Genomic DNA, 27,981 nt, shown 5'->3' with positions numbered 1-27,981 from the left:
TCCACCCTAAATTCTGAGTAACGGGCGTATGAAACAAGTACTTACGACATTCCCAGATGCAATAAGACACATACACATCCTGAAGGACTGATTTAAATTTTAATAGGTATTATACAAGTTGTCCAAATGAAAAGAAAACATTGAAACGAGGGGGCCAGCGGAGGCCCGATTCATACCAAAACTACAACAGCATCAGCTAACAAAATGGATATTGCTATTACACTGTACCCAACAAATACTGAGCGAGGGTATCATCATCATGATAAGACATAAGTGTTTCTCCTCTAGAACATCAGAGAGCACCACGAAGAGGTTCCGATTCTACTCTATCTACAGAGGGAGCTGTAGGTGCAGATTTCCAACCTTTTTGTCAGTTTTTGTTGGCGTGGTGTAATATATATATTTATATACTCTATAATTCATCAAATAATACTCTCGGATAAGCAAATGAAGGGAGAAACTATAATATTCTGTTGGTGTGACAGGTCAAGCTCACAAGCGTCATCCTAAGTTAAACCACAGGTTAGCATCGGTGGTTTGCTCAGACACACATCCATTCTGCTAAAATGCCCCGCGATTACAACAATACTCAGGGATACACGTAAGAAACTGCAGGTTAGCAAATCCAAATATAGTTCTTTTTTTTTCTTTTTTGGTTTCAAGTAAGAGCGACAAATAATATTGATAATCAATTAAAGTCTGGAGCAAGCAAACATACTGACAAATATCTTATTTACAATATGGTTGTGTTTATGTACAGCGGAGGGAGTGTGTCTCAATTCCAAGTCTGTGTTAAAACTTTTGAAAATGTAACAGGGAGTACGATGCACACCGCAAGGTTTCTTTTTCTCTAAAAAGTGCAATTCCTTTTTTTTTAAGTAAAAAAATATATATCCATATTTTTATATATGTAGAAATGTTGTTTATATAAACAGCATTTGTTGATTTAAGAGCCCTGCTGACAGCGACTAAAAAATGAATGTTTTTTTCTCCCCAATAGGCAGCAATTATTTTAGAATATAAATTATGTTACAATAATCAATAGAAAAATCAGAAGTACCGCATTTTAACAAAGACAGGCTGCTATTGGATACATTTTTTTTCTTTTTTCAGGGCATTTGTAGACGTATTTGCACTAAATTGGGTAAGAATATTTGTTATTTATCACACGGTTTGGTTGGCAAAAAAAAAAAAAAAAAACACCACTGGAGGAAAAACAAACAAATAAAGTTGCATGATAATATCATAAAGTAACACTTCCATAAAATATCCAAACATTAAACAGCTGCGGATCTAAAAGCAGCTCACCTTTAACCCCCCAATACTTCAGGATTTGAAAATACAAAAAGGTAAACGAGCCAGTATACATGCGTACATGTCTGAATATGGGCGTTCTCGTGGGTTAACAGCGCTGCGGAAGCGACATTTCGTAAAAGTACATCATCAACAGTTATAAAAAGCAAGCTGATATTAAAAGTAAGTAGTGGTAAACCGGTGTCTCTTGTTTCCAGTGGTCTGCAGTGACACCTGTGAGTGTACCAATAAGATGCAGCGCCGGGAGATTCATCTGCTCATGTTTCGCCGTGTGCGACGTGTTTCTTCCCTTCATATTCAAGTAGTGTTGTGTGGCCATATTTGCACATCTCAGAATAGCTTATACCAAAATAAAATCCTTGGACAGGTGGGTGTCTAAGCGAGGCTTCTGGAGAAACGCGCTCTTCGCTGCTGAAGTCTATCACAACATGCTCGGATATCATGCTACTTTCCAGTTCGTCTGAAAACAAGTCCATATATTGTCGCCGTAATATAGAGTTCGATTACATCATATTATATATGACGGGTTTTATCATCTACACGTGGACTCTTGCCTAAAAGGAGGTGCGCCCAAGTCTTTAACCACGCTCCTTTTGATTTACACCTTTTCTCCACCATTTTGAATGTGCAAATTTAGGATGCGTTGGCGTGCTGTGTGGTCTGTCTGTGGGGGTCCGCCGGCGCCTCCTCGGGGTCTCCGGGCTGGCTGGTCTCGGCCTGCATGGCCAGCTGGGTCTGCAGGTCCTTGACGACGCTCTCCAGGCTCTGGCGAGCTTCTCTCTCCTGCTGCAGCTCCTGTCTGAGCTGCTCACGGTCGGCTTCCGCCTGCTGCAGCTGCACGTGCAATTCATCGATCTGCAAAGCGGAGGCAGGTTTTTAGATAAAAGTCTCCGTTAGATACAGAGGTTGAACAGACGCATCGTGATGAGCGGTCGCACTCGCCTGGGCGGAGTATTTGACTCGGAGACGCTCGGCCTCGCAGCCTTTGTCACAAGCCCGCAGCTGCCGCTCTCTCTCCAGCTCTCCCTTCAGCCGTCCACAGGTGTCCACCATGTCCCTCATCTTCCTCTCCCAGTCCACCCGGAGACGTTCGATCTCCTTTCGCAGGTTGCGCTTGGCTTCGATGGCCTCGCGGAGACGGCCTTTCTTCGCCACCTTCACAAATTCCAGTTCCTGCGCAAGTATTGGCGGTTGTTGGCACATTTCTGACATCGCCACGAGACAGTGTTTGATCAGACGTTGACGTACCTGCTGAAGGCTGCGTTTCGCCTGCACGGCCGCCGCCAGCTTCTCCTCCTGCTTCACCCTCATCCTGACGATCTCCTGCAGGACCTTTTCTCGGGCCTCTTTTGTGTCCATGCCTCTGTACAGCATCTGTCTCAGGGTGTCGATCTCTGGACAGACCGTCCCCGACAGCGGGGCAGAACCCTCGGGCGGCCGGCCGACATTCTGAGGGGTCAGACTCGGTGACACGTTGGTGCAGGCCGACGGAGGTGAAGCCAGAGATGAAGATGGCACGGGGCCTGGCACAAAAAAGGACATTGAGAAAGTGTAAAAAAATTGTTTTATGTAGATGCATTTAATTGCCTCGTGACTCTCACACTATACTTTAATGATTTCATTTTAGTCCTTAGTCATACTTTAACACAACTACTGTTTCATAATATTAAAAATTATATACCTGGCATAAAAAAAGAAGGTAGGTAACTGATTTATTTTTTTTAACTTGCACTTTCTTTTTTCCAAATGATATTAAAGGCTGTTCTTAAAACAACAAAAAAGGATAAAATCATATTGAATGCTGTGATTTTAGGAAGCACTAAATTCCGATAAATTAGAGTTAAACAGCTTTGCTCAGAACTTCAACCCAGCTGCTATTTCTTTTTCTGAACAGCAGGTGGCAGAGTTGTGCAGGACTCCCCCTCCCCGTAACGACACTACGGGTTTGTTCCAGCACTAATAGCTGTGACCGTGAACGTGTCTTGCGTCACGTGACTCCACTTTTTGCACTCACGATCGTCACAGTTGTCCACATCGATCTCTCCGTCGGTGTCCATGTCTTCGGGCAAATTTGTGGCGCGGGAAACGGAGGGTTTCACCGCAAGTTGCGCATCTCCATTATGCAGCTCCTGCACTGGCCTGGAAATGGCCGCGGGCCCCCTGCAGGGAGCATGGCTGTCACCGGGGTGGACCGGAGGTGCCAGAGGAATTATGCTCAGGTTGGAAGCTGGTAGAGTCTCCTGGCTCTTTGCGAAGGGCCTGCAGAGAGAGAGCATGTGTGTATTTCAAGAGCTCGCCCTGGTGGATTTATGACTATTTAAAACTGAAAGTATTAGAGATGACTCACCTCTCCACCTCATTCTGAGTAGAGGATTTCTCTTTTTCGGCTACTTTAGGAGACCATGGGCGGAAAGCGGAGGGCCTCTGCTTCAGTTGGACCTGTTTGAGATCCTGGAACAAGATAAATGAGTATATATGATGATGTGAAATGTCGTCTGTTGACCTCCGGCCTTCAAACAACTGTGCGTTGCTCAAGCAGCGGTCGCACTGTTCATACCTTCTGCGCAGACTTTGACAGCGATTGCAGCCAGTCATGTTTCTGCTCTTTTTCAGCTGCGGGAGATTGTAGTTTGTCAAATTTAGACCTCTTGGTGGGGATCGGGCTGGGAGACTGAGGAGAGAGGAGCACAAAATGGTCAATCGTCACGATCTGCGCGGGGTCAAAATGTCCAAATGACATCGCAGGCTGCAGCGGATATTTCCTAAAATCCCGAGCTTTTAAAAAGCTTCCGTATCAACACTCGGGAGGACACAAACGTTCACAACGTGGAAAAGCAAGGAGACAAATCTGACAGAAAAGAAGCAGTAGCAGAGAAGAGGAGGATAGAAATTGCATGTGTGTGAGCATTCAATCTCCAAGCTTTGTGTGTGTGTGTGTGTGTGTGTGTGGGCTTTGAGCTGAGCACTCAAGCTGGTCTGGCCGGCAGCCAGCAGGGTTACATTGCTCCCTGCCAGGCAGAAGAGGCGCCATCAGGTGGAGCAGATCGACTCTCTGAACCACAGAAATATTGTAATGCAGAGAGAGAGAGAGATGCATGAAGGTTCCTGCGTCGGTCCGAATCGGGCGCGTTCGGGGGGAGCGCGTCCATCAGATGTCTGAGAAGAAAGCCGTGTCAAAAAAGGGTGATTCTGAAAGGCAGCTGGTGGGTTTCTGGCTCTGGGAGGCTGCGTGAAGAGCGCAGAGTGTTGAGATAACAGGAGCATCTTCAGCTCTCAGGTCTGCACTTGACGGAGGAGGTGTTTACCTGAGCGGGCGCGGGGGCCAGCACGGACCTGCCTGCCGCTCTCTTACTCACCACGATGACATTCTGCCTGCAGGAATGGCAAACATTCCCATCTCCTTGTCAGGAAAAACCATTATTCCATCTGCCTCCTAAATCCCCCACTAGAAAACAATCCGGCGGGGGTTCGCGCGGAGATGTGAGACCTTAATCACGGCTTGCTGTAATCACCCCGAGATGGAAGCGAATAACAAACCTCATTTAGCAAAAAGAGCGAGAAACCCGCCTGGTAATGAATCACGTCTCGCAGCTTTTCAGTGCTGAGGCATACGTGTGCTTGGAAGTGTGTGTGTCCACGTGAAGCTCGGAGTGGGTGTCTGTTAGGACACCTGGGGAAGTGCCTGGTTTCCACTGAGACTAACAATTAGACCTCCCTCATGTCGAAATAGCGTTGACTTTTGGTGAAAAGTAAACGAATGTATTTGAATTAACTGCAAAATCTGAGAATTCCTGGCTGCACACGAACACACCGGACATGTGGCGAGATAAACTTTTACCTTCGGAACAGTGGATCTTTTGACTAATCGAGGCTCTGAACTCCAGATTTCATGACTCATGTATTTCACATTTTTGCTGATGATTCATCTCCAGTCTTTGACAGCCCGTCGGAGCCTTTTTCTACCGTCCTCTTTTCCTCCAGAATATGCCGGTTTGTGCGTCCCTTCTTCAGATAATCATTCAGACATCTTGCTTTCATTTGAAGTTTGGGGTGGGAAATAAACACTACCTCTGCGATGGTCACGGTCTGCTTGGGCGTTCTGCTTTGGTTCGCTCGGTGAGATGTAGGTCACGTGATTGTCTGACCTCCCTGGCATCTCTACCCATCTAACCTGTAACCACTAAACACCTGCGGGCCCCCCTCCCCCAGGCGAGCTCCCGCTGACTCCATCCTTATCAGCTGCGACTCGACCTTTCACCTGTACAACTAGGGGCCGCCGGCAGATGAGGACCTGTCGCTCTGCCGTAATCAGACTCTGTAATTACTGACTGGGCTGTTGTTTTCCCGACAAAGGATGTCTGGCCGTCTGGTACTATTTCTACCCTGAGGTTTTGGAGCTCCAGGAAAGCAACGCGCAGTAGACATAATACAGTCAGAAAACAGACACTCCCAGACACCACAAGGGACCTGCTGGCTAAATCTGACACTGACCTCACAGGAGAGCAGCCGCACAGCTTAACTCACCGCCACATCATAGACATAGCATGACCACGGAGTCATAACAGCGTGCGTGCACATCCTAACAGGCCCCACTGAGGGAGACGATAGGACATCCCTCCCTCCCTACCTCCCTCTCTTTCTGGTTACAGAGGGAGACTTCCTCTGTGGAGTTTGCTTTGGCTGAGTCCCCTGTGGGAACCGAGACTTGAGTGGGAGGGGGGTGTGTGTGTGTGTGGGGGGGTGGGCCAGGGGAGCGGGACCACAGAGGAAGCACTGAGCTGAAGGAATGTATACTTGAAGGCCAAGTGCAGCCTCTCCTTTAAGACTCCATTCAAGCATTGCCCTTTTCAACCTGCTATTGTATGATATTTCTTTCAGGCGTTTTAATGAGGAAGCATTTCAAAGCGAACCTGTAGGGTAAACAGGGTCTAACAGCGGCGGGGCAAGCCCAGAAACCCTTTATTTTTTAATTAATGGTGCATAATGGCACGGCAACACTGGGATAAATCCCTTGCTATTTCCACGCAGGCGTGGCGGATCGTGGCAGTTTGCAAACGCATCGATAGCAATCGTACGAGCGGACCTTTTGACCCGTGTGTAGTGTAATAACTCAATAAAATGATAACTAGGGCATGGTGGGAACTTTCATTTGAAAACAGCGCTAATGGACCATATGTTTTTATCGAGCACCCAAGACTGAGCAGACACTGCTGCTTGTCGTTGATGCCTGGAACTTATTATCACTATTACTATTATTATTATGAAGTATTTCTGCATTCACAGACTTCTAAAACAGACTCCGTGTGTAGCTAAATTGAAATCTCTGAAACAAACCGGTGGGCATTTTTGCGCTTTCCTCTTTGTGTTCGTGGTGAGAAACTAGACGGGAAAATTGATACCGAATGGAGAAACTGGAAACAACGAGAAACAGCCCAGCTCAACAGGAACACCTAAATATAACACGTCAGTCACGGAGCCGTGTTGGTGGACTGTGTAACCTCTGAGCCAGGCGGTTTACTAGGCTAGCCTAAACCGGCCGATTAGCTGGACTCGCTCACGTCGCGTGGCACAATCAAAATAATTAACATTGTTGGTGGGGCAAAAAAGACCTAATAGCAGTGATTGAGGAACACGGGGGACGACGTTCATCTGGTGGGACAGAAATAGTTCCCCCAGCTGAATTTCTTCCGGCATCGGTCATTCAATCTGGACACGCGCTGCACGATAGCGTGGCATTAAGGAAAGCGCGCAGCAACAAGACACAACAGTTTCGGATTGCAGCCTCGCTTCCCCTCCTAAACCCCTGAATGTAATCCCCAGGTCGACATGTGTTCAGTGGGGCGCTGTCTCACTCAAGGGCACGGCAACTGGCGCAGCTCGCTCGGGTAACGGCCTTAGTTGGAGGTGAGAGAATACTGGTTTCAGTAATCTGATTCCTGTAGTCTGGTGCGGATATTTGCAGGGATGCCTGCAGCTTTCCGTTCACTCTCGCTGCACAAATTGAACGACAGTCCCCTGATTTATATCCAGTCCTGCGGTCACCTCCTAACAGCTGAGAGAAAATGATTGGTGCCTGCTCAGAATATCCCTGAAACACCATCCAGACCTTCTTTACTCAGGACGAGATCCCACTTCCCTCCACTATATCTCGGCTTAATTCATCAACTCTCTCTGCCTCTGTTGTGCCCAGGGTAATGTGTGCCGTGAGCCCTTACAGCACAAACACACACACACACACACACACACACACACACACAGATGCAGAACCTGGCATACGGTCGGCTTTACAGGGACGCTTATTGGATTGTCCTAAATGTCTCTGGGATTGAGACTTGATGAGGTGGACGAGCTGCTTGTCCTTAAAGGTGGAAACTATCCATGTCTGTGCGGCTCCACTCAGCTATTCATTGCAATACAACGTGAAACAACGTTCTGAAGTCAATTTTAGAGGCTACAGAGTAAAAATAGAGGTCAGCCATACGCTTTAGTACCATGTGAATTGCAACATGTTTGGATTAGATGGAAAAAGTTCGACATTTTAAACTGCTGGGTGGATCTGTACAAATGCAAAATATTTTACAATCTCGCCACATGTTTTCCATTTAAAATCAATGTTCTCTTATTAACTAGGACACGGATCTGTCAAATAAACATAGTGATGTAAAAACTATGGATATATTAGCTTCATGGGTTTAAACATGTTGGAATAAAGTAAACATTTAACCCTTAAAAGGATGATTATCAGTTGTTGGTAAACTGCTCATGAACTGATCCTGAAACCACGCTTAAGGCAGCGACACTAACAAGATCCCAGATCTAATGTCAGGATCCAGAAAAGGCGCAATGCCAAGAAAAAGCACAGACCAAAGCACGAAAGATCTATTGTGAGAAACGAATTCCAATTCAGGGCCAAAGATGGCAGCCATAATGATACGGACGTGCCCCCCCCTGTGTTGACAGTGGACTCTCTCTCTGAGGATGACCTCACAGTCTAAAGGCCTCGGGAGTTATTTCGAGACATGGAAACCCTAGAGCAAAAGACACAAAACAGATATCACCGCAGATTACACATTATTAGCATGAGCACGTTTGGTATGGTTGTGGGGGGGGAGTTATCTTAGGAAGTGAAACGTGCTGTTTGCCTGGTGTATTATTAGATGGACATAGCGCCAAATTCAGCAGATAGCTGTCTGAGTGCCCCCCACCACCACCACCACCATCTCTTCCTGTCCGCCCCCACCCCTCCTCGCAGTACCAGAAAAAAAAGAAAAGGAATTAAACATCAGGCCACATGATCTGAGGGAAGACACAAGCCTCCGACACAGGCAGGAAAGCACACTGAGACACGGAAACACAATACGCCTTTATGCTCCTATTCACATTTAGCACACTTATAGTGTAGGAGCAGCTGGAGTGGTGACCAGAGGGGAATGAAGGTTAACGAGAAAGCCAGAGAGAGAGAGAGAGAGAGCTGACCTACGTCCATGGAATTTAATTTGGTGCTGCTGAAGGGTAAAAAGAGTTCCTAGTGGAAACTTAATTTGCGCAACTTTCAAGAACACCAGGAATAAAAACGAGATAGAGGTCCCACAATTATGAGGAGATTTGATTTATGCACCAATTCTGGTCGTTGGCCGACGCGCGGAGGATCTTATGGTAATGAAGTCGAGCGTTTTATTTGGGCTCCGAGCCAAACAAATGAAATATTTAGTGATGTAAATACATCTGCAATAAGACTGCACCACGGCTAGAAGGGCGCCATCCTGGGCTTTTTACGCATGCAGAGGACGGCTGAGGCGGTTGGGAGCAGCCAGTGCCGTTACACCCGAGACCTCGGCGGCGGCGCCGCGGCCGGTCTGCGGGAGAACGCCGCGTTTGCGTGGCAGCGCTCTGACTTCCACGCGTGTGTGCGTGCCTTCACAGAAGTTGATCTCCTCGGCGCAGCACTGCCAATGCCATCTTTGCCTCGCAACTTAATCCCTTGGCACCGCGCTGAGACCCATGTGATTCGCATTCCTGCACATTTCAACCATCTACTGTATAATTTACCTCTTCTTCGAGGAAGCGTTATTATTCACACCTCTAAAATGTACTTCAAACACACGCACATGCCCGTTTGCTTTCAGACGCATATTAGAGGATTAACATCGCTGCTTGGATCAATCACCTGATCAGTGGCATGAATAAAATGCAGCAGGAATTAAAAGAACCCTTGAATGGATCTTTTAAAGCAGGGGTTATTTTCTGCATGTTCACTCTCTCCTCCACCAACACTGCCTCGCTGCATGGTAATTGCTTCTCTACAAAAGAATTTCTCCTATTCGTGAGATGTGGGGCGAACTTGGTTTCAAGGGGCTTCTACAAAAGAACACACAATTAAAAGATTTTGGCCCGTGCAGATTAAAACATAAGTAGCTGTAGATCTGCGTTTGAGAGAAACTATGTCCTAGATTCGGCACAGCACAACAATAACAAGTTGGGTGGGCCGTCGTTTCCAAAGCGATGCCTCCAGATTATATAATTCCATGAACAAAACAGTAATGTGTTTTTTAGGTTTTTTTTCAAGTATTGTTTCCAGACGGAAAACACCAGTTGGCAGGGAAGCGTGCGCCGTTCTCAGTGTGAGCACGCCACCGGCTTCTGCTCGACAACGAGACAGCGAGTCCAGTGTCTAACTGGGCAGGATTTAATCCTCCAGATTAATACTAATGCCACGGCAAAGAAGGCAGAAAGACGATTAAAATGTCACTGGATAACCTCCCTGCAACCCAAACAGTAACTGCTCCAAATACACAGACCATTATATCACTGGCAGTACCTGGTACTGGGCGACTCCTCCGCACCTCCCTCGCTAGGCAGAGATGGCGGAGAAGTCGGGGGGGGGGGGGCGGGGAGGCGGGAGCAACTGCACGGGGACGGCTGGTTGTGGCAGTCTGGGCTCAGTCAGGGTCAAGACCTGCAGCGTCTGTGTGACTGACAGGCCAGATGCGCAGTCAAATCTCCACGCTAAGGGGACAAAACTGACCACCCCCACCGTCCCCGCTCACATGCGGCTAAAGCCAGGGAAATCAGCTGCAATATCAGACCCCCCCACACCAACCAGGCTAACAGCCCGCGCCGTTAAATTCAGGCACAGACCCAGACAGCGCGGCACGTGCAGCCAATGGCAGCGGCCAGACCTGTCAGGATTGGTCAGTCAGCGGTTTGCCACCCGTGCCGCACGCCCCGCTGGGCGGCCCCCACCCCCTGGAGAGGGAGGCAGGTGCTAGATTTATTTGGAACGATGAAAATGGGATGAAGACCAGAGGTTAAGAGGAGTGAGGGGGTGGGGCCTAGGCCAGAGGCGTGGGGAGGGGAAGGTCAGTGAAGCTGAGAAAGGGCCAGGTGAAGATAAGGTCGCCGCTCACTCAGGGTCCCAATATGATGTCATTTGACTAACACCGCCTGTGTCCCGGGAAATGCTCTGGAGCTAATTGGTTGAACTGGGGGCAATAAATCTTGCTGAATTTTATAGACACCATTCTGGTCCTTCTGTTGAAAAGCTGCCCTCCAGTTTAGAAAACCTAGAGTTGGTTCTCGGACAGCTCTAACAATGAGATGCCCTCAAAAGTCAAAGCTGTAGACACCTAATACGGCTCCTAAAGCCAGCGCGCAGCTTTGAACTTCAAATGAGGTTGAAAGTTGAATATCGCATTCTTTAGCGCTGCGCTCCCGCATACCATCAAAGGGAATTTTTTTGGTTTGTTTTTCCTATTCTAGAGAACAACAAAGATGACAATGTGCGTTTGAAATGTACTAATGGAGGCAGGAAATGGTGCAAAGGAAAGGGCTCATATTAAAGTGCATCGAGGAGCCTTGATGTAACAGAAGTGATTCACTCCTGGAGACATTCAGGAAAGCCAGCGAGTTCAACCAATTAACTGTCAACACATTTCCAAAACTACACTCGGAGTTACTGCAAAAATGTTCCTCTCTGGCAGAGGGGCCGCCTGACTCATGTGTACGAGGGCCTCACAACGCGCGTGTGTATACAGTAATATTTGACAGAGATCAAATAGCATTTCACTTGTTTCCACTTGTTCGAGAAAATTGTCTGTAAGGGAAATAGGGGATAAAACACCCACAACATCCGTTCCTAAGATCACACATTCCATCCTTAAATGCTGGTTTTGTTTCCCCTCCTCCGTTCATAGGAAAACATATCTTCTTACAGAAGTAATTAGGTGAGAGGGCTCGAGCCTGGCAGCTTCCATAAAATGAATATGAGCACTATAATGGAGGGCTGAGAGGGGCGGTTGGTGGACCGCAGCACCTCATGAATTCTGCAATTTGCCGTCTGTTTCTCGACTCTGAAAAACTCTTGGAAATGACTTTTCCTGGATGAGTTTTATTGCACAAGAACCTATGTTTTTCTCCATGGCAACCGCATAACAGTGGAGCCCAACTAAGCTCTGACTCAACAAACAGAACTCCACAAAATTCTCATTTCTGCGCCAGGGTTTTCCCCTCCTCATCCAGCTTTCCTGCAAAAACCCTGGCCCAGATGTTTTTGTTTTTTTTTTAAAATCGAATGATTGCAATGGCTGTGAATGAAGACGCACACTGGAATTCGCCAGAGCCCACGTGCGTCATGGTACAGTAGATATGTGCGAGGAAAGCTGAGGAGCCTCGGGTGCATTATGGTCCTGGGTCTTTGGCCTGGGTACAGTAGGACAGGCAGCAGCTGGGTTAACCCGAGGGAGCCTCGCCTGAAACAACAGCAGGTTCAGAACAAAAACACCGGACGGGGAATTACATAAAGGTCTGTCCCTCTCTGGGCAGGTTGAGCTGGAAGGACTCTTCCTTGCAGGGCTAGCATGGCTGCTGAGGGGGAAGGCAGCCCTGGGATTAGCGCTGCGAGCCGGCACAGGCCTGCAGGAGGCAGCGGCGTGTGTGAATGTGTAATCTCAACGAGTCTTTCCCGGCAAATATCCGAAGTCTGCAGGTTAGACAAGATAAATCACCATGGCCCAACCCTGAGCCGAGCATTCAAAACACGCGCGTCTCACTCTTACTGTGGCTAATCTTCGCGTTTAAGTCTCGTGTTACGGAAACTGCGACAGTTATGGCGACCGCTCTCCCGCCACCTGCGCTTGAATTGTGCTCTTTAGGCACCGAGGATTCAACATCTGCTTCTTGCTGATGAACTGTCAACCTTCCTGTCTTGACTAGTTACAGCCATTCCTAAGAAAACAGGACATGTCTGCTAAAGCGTAACCTAAGACGACGACGAGCAGGGCTGCCCTTACAGCTGCCGCCCAACAGCTGTACCGCAGTTAAAGGTGTGTTCAACGCGCCTGTCCTCCCCCCTATAGCGAAGACGCAGAATCAAATAAAATGCTCTTGTACTTGTTGTGCGTAAGGTCACTGTGAAGGGGCATGGGAGGCTGCCAACTTTTTTCGTTGCCACTCTCGTACTCCTGGTCCACCTCGTAGTGAGCCGCAGGGAGGGGAGGCCCTACACAGGAACTCAATAATAACTTTCAGCAGTCTAGCCAGGAGGCTGGAAGCCCAGACTGCGGCTATTCCATGTAACGCTCAGCCCTCCCTCTGCACAGCCCCATGCTCCTCCCTTCGTCCCTCCTCCTCCTTCTCCTCGTCCTCCTCCCGCTGGCCTGTGTCTGCTCCACAGGACTGATGCATTCTGCAGACAGGCCAGCGCTCTTAAAGAGACACAGACCACATTTTTATCCCCTGAATCACTGCAGTGGACGGAAGCACTAAAGCAAGAGCAAAGTCCCTCGTTTCCAGCCCCTCGCCCAAGAGCCTGTGCTTTCTTTCCGCCCGCTGCTCGAGACGCTGGTGCGACATGAAACGTGAGGGCTGAGCTGAAGTTCGTTGGAGAGGCTCTCGCCGAGGCGCCGCAGTCTTTCACCACCGGTGCCTTTGAAGGCATCTTTGATGCTTTAATGAATGTTTGTCAAGTGCAATCAGTGTTGGCAACAATAGCTGTAGATTTAATGGCATTGTCATGATAATTCTTCTTTAATGAAAATGCCAATAAACTGAATAAAATAGCATCTTTGAAGGCACTGGGGGTGCTGTAATTACACCTCAGGAACATCAGAAGATAGGCCTCCTGTTAATTTAGGGCTTTATTTGATTTAGTTTCGCAAAACAGAAAGAAAAAAATATATGGTTCCTTCTTATTTTGGCAAACTGATCTGTGCTGCTTTAAGAGAGAGTGAATCCACCATCTACCACTTGACTATGCTGCTGGTGTTTGTGTGCTACATTTACTATTCTCTTCATTATTCCTGCCTGTTTTATGGCGCAGGAGACCCCTACATAGCGTGTGGTGGAGCTCAGCCGCGTTGAGCTATACCAACAGTAAGGAAACGATTAAAAATTTATTAGAGTTGAGTGACACAGAAACCTACAAGGGCGTGCCTGCCAAACACGCTCTCATTCTTTGGCTGTCAGCACTTCGCTTATACAAATGGCAGAGGGTCTGAAAAACCCAACCCCAGACTAAAAGGTCCATTTTAACCAAAGGTAATAGCAAACACACAAGCTATGGCTGATATTTTCAAAGTGAAACGGGAGGAATGTTTACGCGCCAGGGCGTGGACGCGCGGTGAACAGACCTCTGTAACGTTTTTATCAAATGTTATCTTGAAGGGGCTTAAGGGTTAACACATCTCGGCTGCGGCATAACAAAAGACGAAATCTCTATGGGAGGTATCAATGCCAGAGTCAGCAGAGCAGCCCAGTTCTCTCCAATGATAACCCCATTCTGGAAAGAAAAAAATAAAACAAAATAAGAAGCCCAGAAGGATGAGCATCCAGCTTGAGATGAGGCAGACAGTCGCAGCTCAAGCTCTTAAAAACGGATATGAAATCTTCCAGAAGAGGCTAACTGAGACTCTCAGGGGCGTCTTTACTGCTGGAATGTCCAGGAGAATGTCCCCAAACTCAAACGCCAGTATGCAAGCGAAGCTGTCATGCCGACCTTGATCAGATCTGCAGGGAAAATAAAGCCTGCCTTTATGGCGGACGTGCACCTGCCCAACACGCAGCGCCGCTCTTTACTGGTGTGCACTTGACACATTTCTAAACAACGGCGAGCCACTGAATCACTAAGCACATAATTCTGGACCATCTGTAGTCCTCCAGTCTGTTGTCTGCATCACTTCACACAGGCAACAAAGATTAACAGCATTTTTGTCCCCCCCACCCCCCGACAAATCAGAATTTTTGAAAATAAATCCTCAGTTTATAACATTTAAAAGCTGACGGAGCGCTAATACTTGACACGGGACTGAAATGCAGCACAATGAGAGATTATTTAAATTTCAAAGCGCCTGGTTGTGAAACCGTCGCACTTTATGTTGATTTGTATTTGATCTAATGCCTGTTGCCGTGAGTTTGTCCGTTTGTTAGCAGGATTATTTGAAAGTAACAGTCTTGTGTGATGATTTTCACAGAGCGGGAAATGATTCAATTTTCAGACCAAATACTCATCCAGACATTTAAAGATACAGTTGTAGCCTGTTATTTGATGTGGCTCTTCTTGCCGCAGTGCTTCCTGCGTCTGGCTGCCACGACTGTGTTACTTTGGCGATTGTGCTTGTGTCTTGTATCTGTCTTCCATTTGTCTTCGTCACGTCTGACGAGCTCGTGTGCCGGAAACTTTGCCTGTTTCATCTGAACATGCTCGAGCAAATTCTGGATTCATTTTATTGAGTCAGTCACCAGCGTAGTGCAGTGATGACTGTTTGGTTTGGAAAAGATGGATAACGAACAAAAAAAAAAACAACAGTCTGCACATCTGCTTGTCACAGTGGCACTGGCAGCTACTTTGACACAACATCCTGAATGTTTTATCTTTTCTTTTTGTCTGCCAAGAGCACTGATTGGTGGAGCGCGGAGAGAAGAATGAGACATCCTGAGCTATTTATTGTGAATTATTGTGGGCTCGGAGTCACGAGGTACACAAATTAATCCCAGTTTTTACAATCTTTAATCAGTTCACATTGCAGTTTCGATTCGTTTTCAATTATTCTTTCCTGCCTGAAGGAAATCCTTCTTTACAACAAGCTCATTAACTCCAAACAACCCACTCATTAGCGCACGACAGAGATAACTTTCCAGAAAATACATTTATCCACAGTGGCTTGGCTGGGACGTCCTGCGCTCCGATCCGGCCGTCACCTCCTTCACCTCACGGGGCAGATGCAGGATGAAAAGGAAGGCATTGAACTTCTGACCTGTCATTCAGCCTGCAGAGGAAGCCGTACAGCTCGGGGCAACCAGAGTCCACATCCACAGTGTCTCCCCGCCTCTCGCTGTCTCACCCTGCCATCCCATAAACCCCCTCTAAAAACCTCCTGTTCCCCCTTTTATGGCTGCCAGATGGTGGGGTGGCCTCCTCGCCTCTGGACTTGCCTCTCCAGCCTAGTAAAACCAGTTGACCTCAGCGACATAAAAACTGCTATTTATGAAAAGGCCTGGAAAAAAACACACAAACATCCTGCCGCCGAAACAGTCAAATGTCATCTCATCTCCTAAAGAGCTCTTTTACAAGAGCAGGGGAGCAGGGACACCAGTAGATGTGTATTCTTGCACCGGGACAGCGGTCAGGCTCAGATATACGACTACACCCAGGTACAGCACTTTTTCTCCCTCCCTTCTTTCTCCAAGAAGGGATTTTATTTGCGTGCCTTGGGTGTGAGCGCAGGACTTTGGCTGTGTCTAAATTTCTCCCTGAGAAACGGAGAAGCAAAACAAACAGAGCCGTCTGCATTCAGGTCGAAAACTGAGCCGCAGAACCGCAGTCTGGCCGGTGGTTCGCGACACACTGTTCCAGCACTGACTTCACCTAAAACAAACACTCTCAAGACACGTCCACCTCAGCCAGGGACTCAAAAAAAAAGCACAGATTTGAACTCCAATAACCAGCCTCCTCTCTCGCATCTACGGTCTCTGCGCCAGTTTTCTACCGAGAACTGGGCACACTCAAATCTTTTCACTCGCCCGCCGCTTGTGTAGGAGTTGTGCCCTTTGACGGCATGCTCAGACTGAGTCCAAGGTTTGTGAGTGTGCAGGACTGGGTGGGAAACGGGGTTAAAAGGCCAAAGATCGCCGCGTTATAAAACAGCCGTCCAATCAATAGCATCTTTCACTGCAAATCAATTTAAACGATCATCTGCTCCTTCGATAACAACTTTCCTCACCCTCTTCTTACCTCAGATGCCCTTCCTCTCCCCCCCTTCTTCCTTCATTTGTTCTGCCAGTTGGAATCTACCATTTATGTCCTACAATTCAACCTGACCTCCAGGCAACCCCTTGCGTGGCTGCCTAAGCCATTAAGGTAACTGTGACTGTGGGTTATTAGCGTGGTAAAAGTTTACTGTCCCTCCAGCCACGGCTGCTGTTTGACGCCTCCGAGGAACTCGACTGTAGGACCTTTCACACAGCCGGCTGGTAATGAGGGCGTTCGGTCAGGACAAAAAAGAAAACACACCTCTTAAAGCACACTGACGCATCCAGCAGAAAGTGCGTCTGGCTGAAGACAATGAATCAAACCGGAGCATCCCCTTTGCGCTGGGTTTGAGGAAATATGTAGACAAGAGGGCTCGGGGGCGGGCGGGTGGGTGAATGGGCGGTGGGGTGGGGGTGTGTGAAGCGGTTGTCTGCGCTGTGTTTTTTCCTGTGCGGCAGAAGTTGTGGGCAGCAGAGCTAAGTGCAGCCTCAGCACTTCTCTCCATATTCTCCCATTTCAAGCCAAGAGAGAGAACAAAGGCAGGGAGCTAAGCTGCTGCAGAGGTAATGAGGACAGAAGCATGCAGCACCGGAGTGTGTGCCCTCAATAACGAGTGCTGCGGCAGCCTATGATGGAGCCTTGTTGGACAGCAGGAATAGAAATCCATGCAGCTGCTCACTCTGCCTGGAGTCTGCCCACAGACAGTAACTGACTGAGTGCAGCCCACCCCCTTTTTACACTACAGCTCTGCCCACCACAAAATGGAAACCACAGTGTGACTGGAATTCGCTCCGAGAGACGTTGAGATCCGTGCCGTAAAACTCCATTAAAACGGTTTGTTCCGTCGAGATCCTTAATAATAAATCATCCAAGAAGTCTTTAACTGTTTAAAAGAGAACAGTGGGTTCATTATGTTGCAGGAGAATGCACTGGAGGAGACGGCGGGGGCCATAAAAAGAAGTCAACGTGACAGAGCAGTTAATTCGTACGGAGGAGACTCTAATAATGCGCTGTCAAGAAATCCAAATTCTGTCAGATGGCAGAGCCCAGTTTTCACAAACAAGACAGGCCCGCTTTCCCGAGAATGGCAAACTCGGCGGGCTGTGGTGTGAAGAATTTCAATACGAGCGGCGCGGCGGGATCGAGGAAATCCACATTATTACAGAAGGAGAATCCCAATTAAATTCGAGGGTACACACTTTATCTCAAGCGTCTGCCAAGGTCTACCAGGCTCGCCAGTTGGAATCAGCGATGTGCTCAGGAGGGGAAGGATAAGAATTTTACAGCGAAGATGAAGCGTGAGACAACGGCGGCGGCGCGCTGCAGAAGAACAAACAAAAACCCCTCATTTTTGCATTTTTATAGGCAATTCTGTTGCATTCCCTCCCCCTCTGCTCAGCCATTCCAACCCAGGAACTACCCAAGCCATGTGCTGCAGAGAAGGCTGCACATGTTAAAAGAAGTAAATAATTACAGTTGTCAGATATGAAACATGTAAATATATATGTTCTACCAAAAACCCAAGTGTCTTTCATTTTCAAGGCAGAGGCATTCCTCGGGGAGTTTGTTTTGGCAGCTCGTGGCTGTAAAGCTGTGTCAGAGCAGGTCCATGCCAGCCCCACCCCATTAAGGCCGAACCCTCCACATCATGTGTTTCCACTTTACCGATAGGGTGGAAATGACCTCAACGCAGTAAAAGATGACAGGGGTGCTAGCACTGTTCACCAGATGTGAGCAGAAAAAGAGGGAGGGGGGGAGGAGGAATGGGGGGGGGGGGGCGAAAACCATTCGCCTGAAGAATTTACTGCAAACCCCTCAGGAACCCTGTGATTGAGGGCTCAAGTGGTGCTCCAGAGGTTCCTGGTGTATCTCAGCCGCACTCGGGGAGCGGCGGATCCCCTCCCGGCCCGGGCCAGATGCGGGAGCGAACGCGTGCGTGCCGCGGCCGCGCGCATTCCCAAAACCGTCATTCCGCTGCACCTGCTAGCAACACAAAAGCCACTTCCTCCCACTGTGTCCAGCCAAACCCCTTTATCCCGTTTAGCCCGGACTGCACCGCAACAAAGGCGCAGAAATTAGGGAGCTGCGTTGATGATAGGGTGACTAATCTCTTTGGAGCGACTCATTGTACGTGCAGACTGTACAGTTTTAGCAGCTGAAAGGGGTGAATTAAATATGGACATGCAGAGATGGGTGTCTTTGTGCAGAAGTATGAACCAACAATGCCCTGCTATTACCCCTGGAATAATTCATGCATTCCATATGGGGCAGATGCCGTTTTAATGCATTTGATAGGGCACAGACAATTGACACCAGGTCACAAATACATTTATTAGTATTGGAAAAAGCTTTGTACGGTCTGACAGCCATTTTATTTTTATTTTCCAAAAATATTACCCCCCCTACCCCCACCCAAATATTCGAGAGTATGGAACCCTCTGCTGACCGCAGAAGCTGACACAAGCTTGCACCACCTGAGCTGCAGATTAAGGTTTTTGGCACTGAGGGAAGAGGTGATTACTCCCAGTCAGTTTTCACCATAATGTGAAAAGCAGCTTGGCGTTTTTTTTTTTTTAAGATGATGTGCGGACGAACCTTCTCCTGGAGCTGGTCGCTGTTTAAGACACGCGGCTTATAATAGTCGCCTCGTTATAGGATAAAGTGTGGGACTGCTCTATTTCAGGCCGCGGCCATCTGTGTCTGCACTTGTCGACGGGCTGCAAATAAAGCCAGACGCTTGTCAACGCCACGAGCACAAATGAGGCAGGCAGCCCTGCCGGGCCGCCGGCACAGTGAGGGGCACAGCCTGCAAGTATTAGACACCTGCATAAAGGGGAAGTAGGGGATGAGGGAAGAGGTGTTCTCAGCATGCGAGTGACTGTGGCTCATCTGTATGCCTGTCTGTCTAAACGTGGACCCTGCTGCATTGATGCAGGGAGAAAAGAGCAGAAAACAAGGTGGGGCAGCCGGGTAACGCCAAGCAACGAGGGGTGGAGTGAAGGAGATATAGGAAATTCTGCTTCTCATTGGGATAATAAATATAAGCTAACAAGGTCAAAGAGGGATGGGAAGGGGGGGGGGGGGGGGGGGGGGGGGGGGTGTCACCAGCTGGGAGCAGGATGCTGTGGCAGAGACCGACCGTGACAGATCCCGGGGTGAGCACAATACGTTTCTACCTCGCCGCAAAAGGGGACGGTTGCGCTGAATTCATTGGTTACGGAGGCCTGCTGACGCCGCTACCCTGCTCCATCTATGCAAGGGAGCATGGTGGGCTGGTCTGAGGGGCTCGCCGGGGGCCCCTCAGCTGGGGGGAGAACGACGTATGAGGGTCTCTATCTATCTATCTATCTATCTATCTATCTATCTATCTATCTATCTATCTATCTATCTATCTATCTATCTATCTATCTATCTATCTATCTATCTCTTCTCTATCTCTTCTCTATCTCTTTTCATCATGTGAGCAGCCCTCACATGCGTGGAAGAGTGCAGTGATACATGCGTGGCGTATGTAGGCCAATCTGAATACAGACTGATACAGCATGTGCTCACTACAGTGGAGGTGGAGATCTAAGTATAATGCAGTTTGAGGGGGAGTGCAGTAGGAGATCTCAGTGGAGGAGAGCCTGCGTCTGTGTGAGTGTGTATGTGTGCGCGCACGCACACCACACACACACACACACACACACACCACACACACACGTGTCTATGAGTGTGTCCAACAAGGTCGAGGAGGTGTCAAATGGAGGAGGTGAATGATGGCGGCGGGGCGGCGGAGGTGTCAGACGAGGAGGGCTCGGTGATGGAGAGGGGAGCTTTAAACGCCGGTGGCCTGTGGGAGAAGCGAGTGTGTTACACGGTGGTGGAGGAGGAGGAACATGAAAAGCAGGGGGGGGGAGGAGGAAAGAGACACACAGAGTCTCAGTGTGGAGGTCACGGTGAAAGAGGGTGGGTGAGGTCTCTGTACAGTAACAGGTCTGTGCACTATGACTCTGTGTGCTCGTTTCCACATGTGTGTGAGCGCTTGCGCGTGCTCGCGTGTGTAAACTGGCGCGCTTCTTTGAGCCCACCAGCCAGAGAGCACGAAGTTCTTATTTAGCACAGGAAGAGCAGCTCTGCTTAGCAACCACAGCCGCCCTCCAATCACATCACAAGTGTACGGAGTAGACTCCGACTGAGGATGAGTCCTCTCTGACTGTGTGTGGAGTCTGAGGGGGCCTCTGAAGACTGAGACACACCTCCTCGCCCTCCACATTCACAACACAAGCTAGCTGTTTTCGTAGAGTTGTTGAGCCCGACAAGTACACTCCCGTCTCCCTGCCGTAGCCCCCCCCACCCCTCCCTTCGGCAGTGAATTCAAACTTAACCTAAACCATCCCAATCCAAAATATCAATTATGTATATCCCAAAGAGCAAGGCGCTAGCGTAAATCCCTAAAACATTCATCCTTCGTCTCTCACAGCCACATGCAGCAGCGTGGAGCCGCCTGGTGCTACACCAGTTGCGAGAGAACCAACAGCAGCCCGGTTTCGATCTGTTAGCCATCAGAACAGGAGGGGAGAGCAAGATTTGGACCAAATGCCGTCTGAACACTGAGCAGTCTGTTTAGTTTAGCCGCCTGAGCTAATCCTTATGATAGCTTTGGAGGTGGTTGGTGGGCGGATTGTAGGCGAGAGCAGCATGCGGATTTGTCATATGGCACCAGCAGGGCCAACTTCTGCTCAGGGCTCCGGCTCGATTAGAGATTCTCCAATGTGGCCTCACAGTTACGTAGCTTAGGAGGGACGCGTTTTGAGGGGATAAATATTGCAGCAGCGCTCGTGTCTCTGGCCTCTGAAGTCTCCCAAGAAAAGCGCTCCAATTGGTTTGCGCAGCTGTTGGTTTCCCGGCGCATCATCCTCGCAGCAGTATATCTAATTCGTGCTCTAATTACAAAATTCCACAGGGACTGGTTATAAATTTGAGGACGCTTTGAGTGGGTTGAAGAGGGAGGAGACGGTCCGTGACTGGCGCTCGCTGAGTGAATCCGTGCTCCCGAAGACCCTGTCCAGAGAGGATGACGGTTTTGACGTGCGCCGTGGTCTCTACATTCCAGGGGTTATGTAGGATTATGAGCGTTTAAACTCCGCCACCCACCCGCCCGCCCGCCCACCCTGCCCCGACTGCAGCGGCTTAGCCGCTCGGCCAGAAGCAGATGCAGAATCCAGGATTTCCTGTCTCCACACCAGATGGGTCTGCCTCTTAATCACATAGCTGGAAATCAGGAGGTGATCGAGGAGGAATTGATGATTCTGGAACAACACTATTCCAATACAGGCATCTGTTCTGCTACAAACGGGCCGAACGGCTGGCTTGTTGACTGCATTCGCACCCAGAGCTCATCCCCTCCCCTCATCATCACCAATCAGCACTAATCATGCTTCTCCCCTTACCCCGTGAATCACACAAGACGTCTGTCACACATAAGGCGGCATTGACTGAGCTGTGGGCACAAAAGAAAAGTCACTGTGGGACACCCATTTGGATTCAGGCTTTCATATATTCACAAACTCTTCTGCATAACCAGTTCTCAATGCTGCTTTTTTTAGTCAACATTTTTGATCAGCTTGCCTTGACTCGCGGGGCAACCTTACAAATGTTAATACTGCTCTCAATAAAGGCATATGGAAGGAAATTCTTAATTCATTTATTAATATGAAGCAGTAGAGAAAAATTCTTGTTAAATTTCCCTAGAGAGCCTGCACGTGGATGTTGGACATTAAAAACCTATTATTGTGGTGATAATTAATAGTAAAGTTTAAAATGAAGCAAGTGGTATAATATAGAGACAGCTAGGGGTTTATGGGAGGCTCTAATGAGATTGGAGAGATAGTAAAAATAAAATGCCACGGTGAAAAGCTGATACGCACTAATGAATGGGGTATTGCCTAATCTCGCTCAGACATGCAGACACCATGACGCTCTCCGCTCCGTCTTTGAGGACATAACCAGGAAACTGGTGACATGGCAAACTCAGAAGTGTGGAGTTCCCAGCCCGGAGGAGGCTGGAGGTTGCAGCCCTGTCCACACGGCACCTAAAGAAACACAGCGCTAACAAAGAGGAGCGGCTGCACTTCACAGCCCCTGAAAGCCTGCCCCTAGAACAAAGGAGGCGGCAGGTCTTTAGCGCACATCACCCATGACAGACCCCCAGCTGACACCCTTTTAACAGGGGGTCACCTCTGCCAGAATGAAGGCCACAACCCCTGGGAGCGCCTGACACCCCTTTGCCTTGACATGCTGTCCCTGCTTTAGCTAAAACACTTAGTCATTGCAACGGCGGGGTGATGGGCTTATAGGGGGGGAAGGTGGGTCAGTGGGGGTGGGATGCTGAGGAGGGGGTTTGGAGGATCACACAAGAGCACAAGTTACATAATAATGCAGCATCTGGGATAAAATAAATAGATAAAATAGGGCCAGGACGAGGTTGAAGATTCACGGCCTGAGTGCATATCTGGGTAATGTGGGTGGGATGGGTCTTAGCTGACTGGGTCAGCGCCGGGCAGACAGGCCCATGGCGGACCAAAGAGATGCACCGTGTCAGCTCTCAGAGCCTCCCAAAGGTCAGCAGACAGATGGGAATGGAAATGAGCCGGCGGAGAGCTCATTTTAATCTGTCCCCACACAGCTGATCCAGTCATGACACTCTGCTGTTTACAAGCAAACAAGCTTGCATACATAAAGACACCCTCGTGCAATCCGAGATAAACCCGGTTCGGCTCACCCGGACGACAAATTGATCATATCTATCGTACGTTCCATTTTAACAAGACCTAATAAATGAAACGGGAGAACGAGCCTTTGCCCTTTGGCTCCTCTTGATTGGCTAGCTTGGGGTTTGAGAACGGTTTTAATAGCCTTTCCATTAAAGGGCGGTCTCAATCCTCCAGAACCCTCATTTAGCCGCCTCTCAGCCGGATGATCGATTGCAATGCCCTTACGGTTTTTGTTTTTTTTAATAGTTAAGTGTTGGACTTTAAAGGCGAGGGAAACTTTTCCTAATTCCAATCCTCTTTCTTGATGACTTTCATGCTAATCAGCAGAGTTGCCATGCGGACGATTACACGCAAGGTTTAACACAATTAAACAAGTCATTTGATTGAGGCTCCTATTCAAATATCCTTGAGATTTCCTTTTTATTTTTTTTAAATCTAAAAGACTATAAGAATCACAAAATGATATTGGAAAAGGTGGAGTTAAGAGAAAGGTCTGTTGTCTGCCCACTGTAGATCCCTCCGTCCTTTATCAGACAGCCATCTGGCCAGTGGACTGGACACTGGGACATGTGATTGGATGGTGTGAAAAGAATGGGGGAAGGCCGGGTCATTGTCTTTGGAGCAGGGTCAGGGGTTACGGCCCTTTGACAACACATGTCAAGGCCCGGCTCGCACACACCCTGCATCATCTGAATGAGAAAATCTGCAGCCTCCTCTCAGCAATCTGCCCTCAGCCTGCACATTAGGCCAGGGGATAAATGACCAAACGCTGCATCTGATGCAAAACAGACACAATGCTCAGCTGGCACCGCTCCCTCCTCTCATCCAGCTTCTGTTCCAGTGTGGAAGCTGCAAAAGGCCGCTCGTGTTTTCGCCTTCTACCAAGGAAAAAAAAATATCCCTGGAATTCTACTGAAGCGCATTTCCAGAATTTTCCACACTCGTGGTACATAAAGGAGGGGGGGGGAAATCAAGCTGTATCAGCAGTTGTTATCTGCAGCAGGGTCTTCCAGCAGCGGCGTAGCTGCACCAACCGCCAGCCTAAAGTACATCAGGTGGGAGTCTAGACAGATGATACAGCCAGAGGAGAGGAGCAAACCTTCCAGGCTGCACTCTTATTAATAAAACACTCTGACATCAGAGGGAGTCTGAGGCCGACTGATAACATTGAGTTTTTGTTTCACGCGTAAGACGAGCCAGGCGCCGCCTTTGAGCTCCCCGTCCGGCCTTTCAGCAGCTCAGCCTGTCAGCCTGATGTATGGGGGAAAGCGCTGGTGTGCAGCTCCCCGAGGACCAGGCCTGTCTGCTAACTGGGACAGTGAGCCACGGCGGGCACGCGCTGCCCCTTCCACCAGGCTGCCTCCGTGGTGCCCGGCCTCCGAGTATATCACACACGATGAAAGGCTGTCAGTGGGGGACTCGCCGCTTCCAGGGAGCGTGTAACTCACTCGGAGGCCCCGCGTTAGAGGGGTGGGGGGCCAGAAAGGCCCCGGTCCACCGCGGGCCATTCAGGACGGTTAAAAACGGGCTATTTTACAGAAGTCAGTGCTCCTCTCCTATGAGATAGTAGCTGTGGTTCAGGCTGGAGCGGCGCCATGGTGATGCATACAGAGATGTCCACTCATTAGCAAAGTCCCACACAACAGCTGCTGTGTAACGGAGGAACGGCCACCTTGTCTCCCAGCCCTTTGTCCAGACTCTACATCTCTGACCCACGCAGGGCCTCTGGACAGCAAAACACATGCACAAACACGCAACCCCCCCTCCACACACACACACACACACACACACACACACGCACCAAACCTCATTAAATGCTTATCCCATTCCCCACCTCGTGGCTCCATAATGCGCTCCCCTTCCCCCCTTCCCTCTCTTGCACTAATAAAATATATCATTGAGAATCCATTTATCATAATAGAGATGCCCTTGAGTAAGACTGGGGGGTGTGGGGCTGGAGATTTTAGAGGATGAGTGGGGGGCTCAGGGATGTCAGCTGACAGTGAGGGGCCTCGCTGTCATCGCCTTCACACATGAATGGGATGAGAGGTGTTTCACAGCACAGGGGTGGAGGGGGCAGGCGGAAAAGGTGTGGTGTTGTGCGTAGGCTGGATGGAAGCTAGAATGAATGGAGAGAAGAGAAAAACACATTTCTGGAGACAGAAGGAGGACGCCTCCTTAAAGAATGACAATGTCAGAGCTGAAGTGTGCCACCAAAAAACACCCACAGACACAAAAACGCACCGAGGAGACGCAGGAGTGGCGAATAAAAAGTGAAACTGAGCACACTTACTCTGCAGGATATGCTGGAGCGCTTGCAGGTCAGATCAAATTTTCCTTTTAACTCTTTCAGCAGCTGCTCCAGGTGACTCTTCTGCTCTTTCCCATTGTAGTCCGGGTCTAAGAGTACATAAGCCCGCCAGTTGGCGGAGTCGAACCCCCAGTGAACTGTCCGGTTCTCCAGTCTCTTGTGACTGTGAACCACAAACTTGTGCGGTGGGAACATGAGTCTGCAGTCCATGCACTGGATGCAGGCGGCCCCCGGCCCGACGTAGAGTTCGGGCACAAACAAACCTTTACACCGGCCGAAACATTCGTGGTAGACTTTGAAGCTCTTCTCCGTCCGCTCCAACTCCAGGGAGCCCAACTCCTTGTTGCAGTGAGGAGGGTAAGTACCGCCGTAGATCAGAGCGTTGCAGAGGCGCTCAGCATCCGTCTGCGTGATCAGCCCGCAGGATGGAGCCGAGAAGGGCAGGATCCCCACCACTTTGAGGATCTCCAGCTGGTCCGCCGTGCACCTGGAACAGTAGATGTGCAGATCGTCGCACACCGAGTTGATCTGCTGGAGGGAGAAATCTCTCAGGACGCTGTTGAGGATCTGCGGCAGGCAGAGGCGCTTCTCGCCCCCGACCACGAAGCAGGAGATCGTCTCCCGCTCCAGGACCGTCTCGCACCGTTCTGTGGATCGATCAGACGGGATAAAAAGTGGCCCGGACATCACCGGGGGCGTCTGCGCGGGCATGGCGAGCATGATCTCCGCGGATTTCCCATCTTTGCCGAAGAGCGAGTCCTGGTGCCACCGAGCGGAGAACGCCGCCGGTCCGCCGAGCGAGCGCATGGAACTCAGATGAAACTGCTTCAGAGTTTGCTGAAGTCCGGGATGGGGCTGAAAGCTCGCACCCTCCATGTTGTAGCGAACCGAGGAGATTTCAAAACTCAAAATGAAACCTCAAAGTGATTGGGCGTTCTCAGCATCCGGCCACACGCTCAGTAACGCGCATTTCCATGTCACCGGAGAAGCTTCCCAACGCGTCTGTTCGGAAAACTGAGACTCGCGAATGTGCAGGCGCTGGCCGATCCCGCACTTAAAGTCGACAACTCCTCGACTCCAAACCGGCGTTGGTAGAAAAAAAAACGCACAAGCGCCGAGTTCTGCGTCTCTTTGCGCTCCTGCGGTTTCACGCAATCCTAATTTGCGCTTGAAATGTGTCTCGTCTGCTTAGTCTGGCGTACTCTCAGTCTGTCTCCGCTCTCACTGAGTCTCTCTCTCTCTCTCTCCCTCCCCCTCTCTCCTTCTCTCTCTCTCTCTCCTTCCTTCCTTCTCTCTCTCGCCCTCTCTGTTTGTTTGTGTCTGGTTCAGTCATCGAATCCCAGCCAGGAATGTGACTGACTCCGCGGGCTGGCTCTTCCTCCAGACAGCTGTTCCCCCCTCTGCTACATGGCAGCTGCACATTAAAACAGAGAGAGGGAGAGGGAGGGAGAGAGGGAGGGAGGAAGGGAGGGAAGGAAGGAGGGGGAAAAACGCTCCCAGCTGAGGGGAGGGTGGGGCATAGGACAACTTAGTTGATATAAGAAATACAGAAATTATGATCCACTAAGAGTCTCCACGAACACGCGAATTTAAATGAGAGCTTCCAGATATTGTTTAAGGTAACTCCTGTAATAACCTTTTTGTCTTGAGTACATATTTGAGGACCCTAAAGGCGACTCCAGCGGAGTCTGAGAGGGAAAACTTGTGTTTGTGCGCCCGTTTAACGCGACATTTATTTAAGAGCTTAAGGATAGTCGCGTCCCACGTCTCAGACTAAACATACACGCGTCTTTGCGCTGTCAAACATGATAAAATGGATCAAACGACCAACCAGCAGCCCGAGCAAATAGCCTACGACACACTTAAATGTAACGCCGCACTTTTAATATCTTAAGGAGAAACTTTCTGATATTGATTTACACTTTTAGCAAAGCGATAATTATTTTTCCAAACTATCAAATTATTGCAAAGCTTTTATATCTAAGTGGAGACGGTATCATTGGTTTGTTGCAGCGTTATTACCGTGGTAACAGACCAGACTATAAAGTCAAAATATCATTCTATTTTTACATATTAGATAAGACATGGAAAGTGCTGAAGCTGTGTGATGTATTGACAAGCGTCACACATCATTAAGAATAATGTTGCTATGGCCTCCATTTGTAACTAAATGCCTTTCCACTAAAATCTAACTAAATCAAATAACGAACATCATCATGCAATTTAATAACAATTACTTTCTTTAAAGCACAGTTGATCTGTAAAAATAACACCTGGATGTGGTGATTACAGTAAATCTAATAATCATGTACCACTCTTGCCCGCCGGGGGGCGCTAAACAATAATGACTTAATTTA

At 49.0% G+C, this 27,981-nt stretch overlaps 1 protein-coding gene across 1 annotated transcript; it reads right to left on the bottom strand.

Annotated features, from left to right (window-relative positions):
• Window positions 1-80: 80 nt before the first annotated feature.
• Window positions 81-27,013, bottom strand: skib (v-ski avian sarcoma viral oncogene homolog b). Its single transcript, XM_057030723.1, has 7 exons — window positions 25,607-27,013; window positions 3,872-3,985; window positions 3,662-3,765; window positions 3,329-3,573; window positions 2,563-2,837; window positions 2,257-2,487; window positions 81-2,169 (listed from the first exon to the last, which is right to left on the bottom strand). Exons 1-7 carry the CDS (start codon window positions 26,498-26,500, stop codon window positions 1,948-1,950), a joined length of 2,085 nt encoding a protein of 694 aa, XP_056886703.1. The 5' UTR covers window positions 26,501-27,013; the 3' UTR covers window positions 81-1,947.
• Between the last annotated feature and the right edge of the window lie 968 nt (window positions 27,014-27,981).

Source organism: Takifugu flavidus, chromosome 4 (genome assembly GCF_003711565.1).
Source record: "Takifugu flavidus isolate HTHZ2018 chromosome 4, ASM371156v2, whole genome shotgun sequence".
Lineage (NCBI taxonomy): Eukaryota > Metazoa > Chordata > Actinopteri > Tetraodontiformes > Tetraodontidae > Takifugu > Takifugu flavidus.
This window is presented reverse-complemented; position numbering and strand designations above follow the sequence as displayed.

Bases quoted from the DNA above. Each gene is read 5' to 3' on its own strand.
- skib (XM_057030723.1), bottom strand. From the start codon at position 26,500: ATGGAGGGTGCGAGCTTTCAGCCCCATCCCGGACTTCAGCAAACTCTG. The intron at 3,574-3,661 runs GTGAGTCATCTC...CTCTCTCTGCAG, and splicing joins ACTCAGAATGAGGTGGAGAG to GCCCTTCGCAAAGAGCCAGG. The intron at 2,838-3,328 runs GTGAGTGCAAAA...TTTTTGTGCCAG, and splicing joins TGTGGACAACTGTGACGATC to GCCCCGTGCCATCTTCATCT.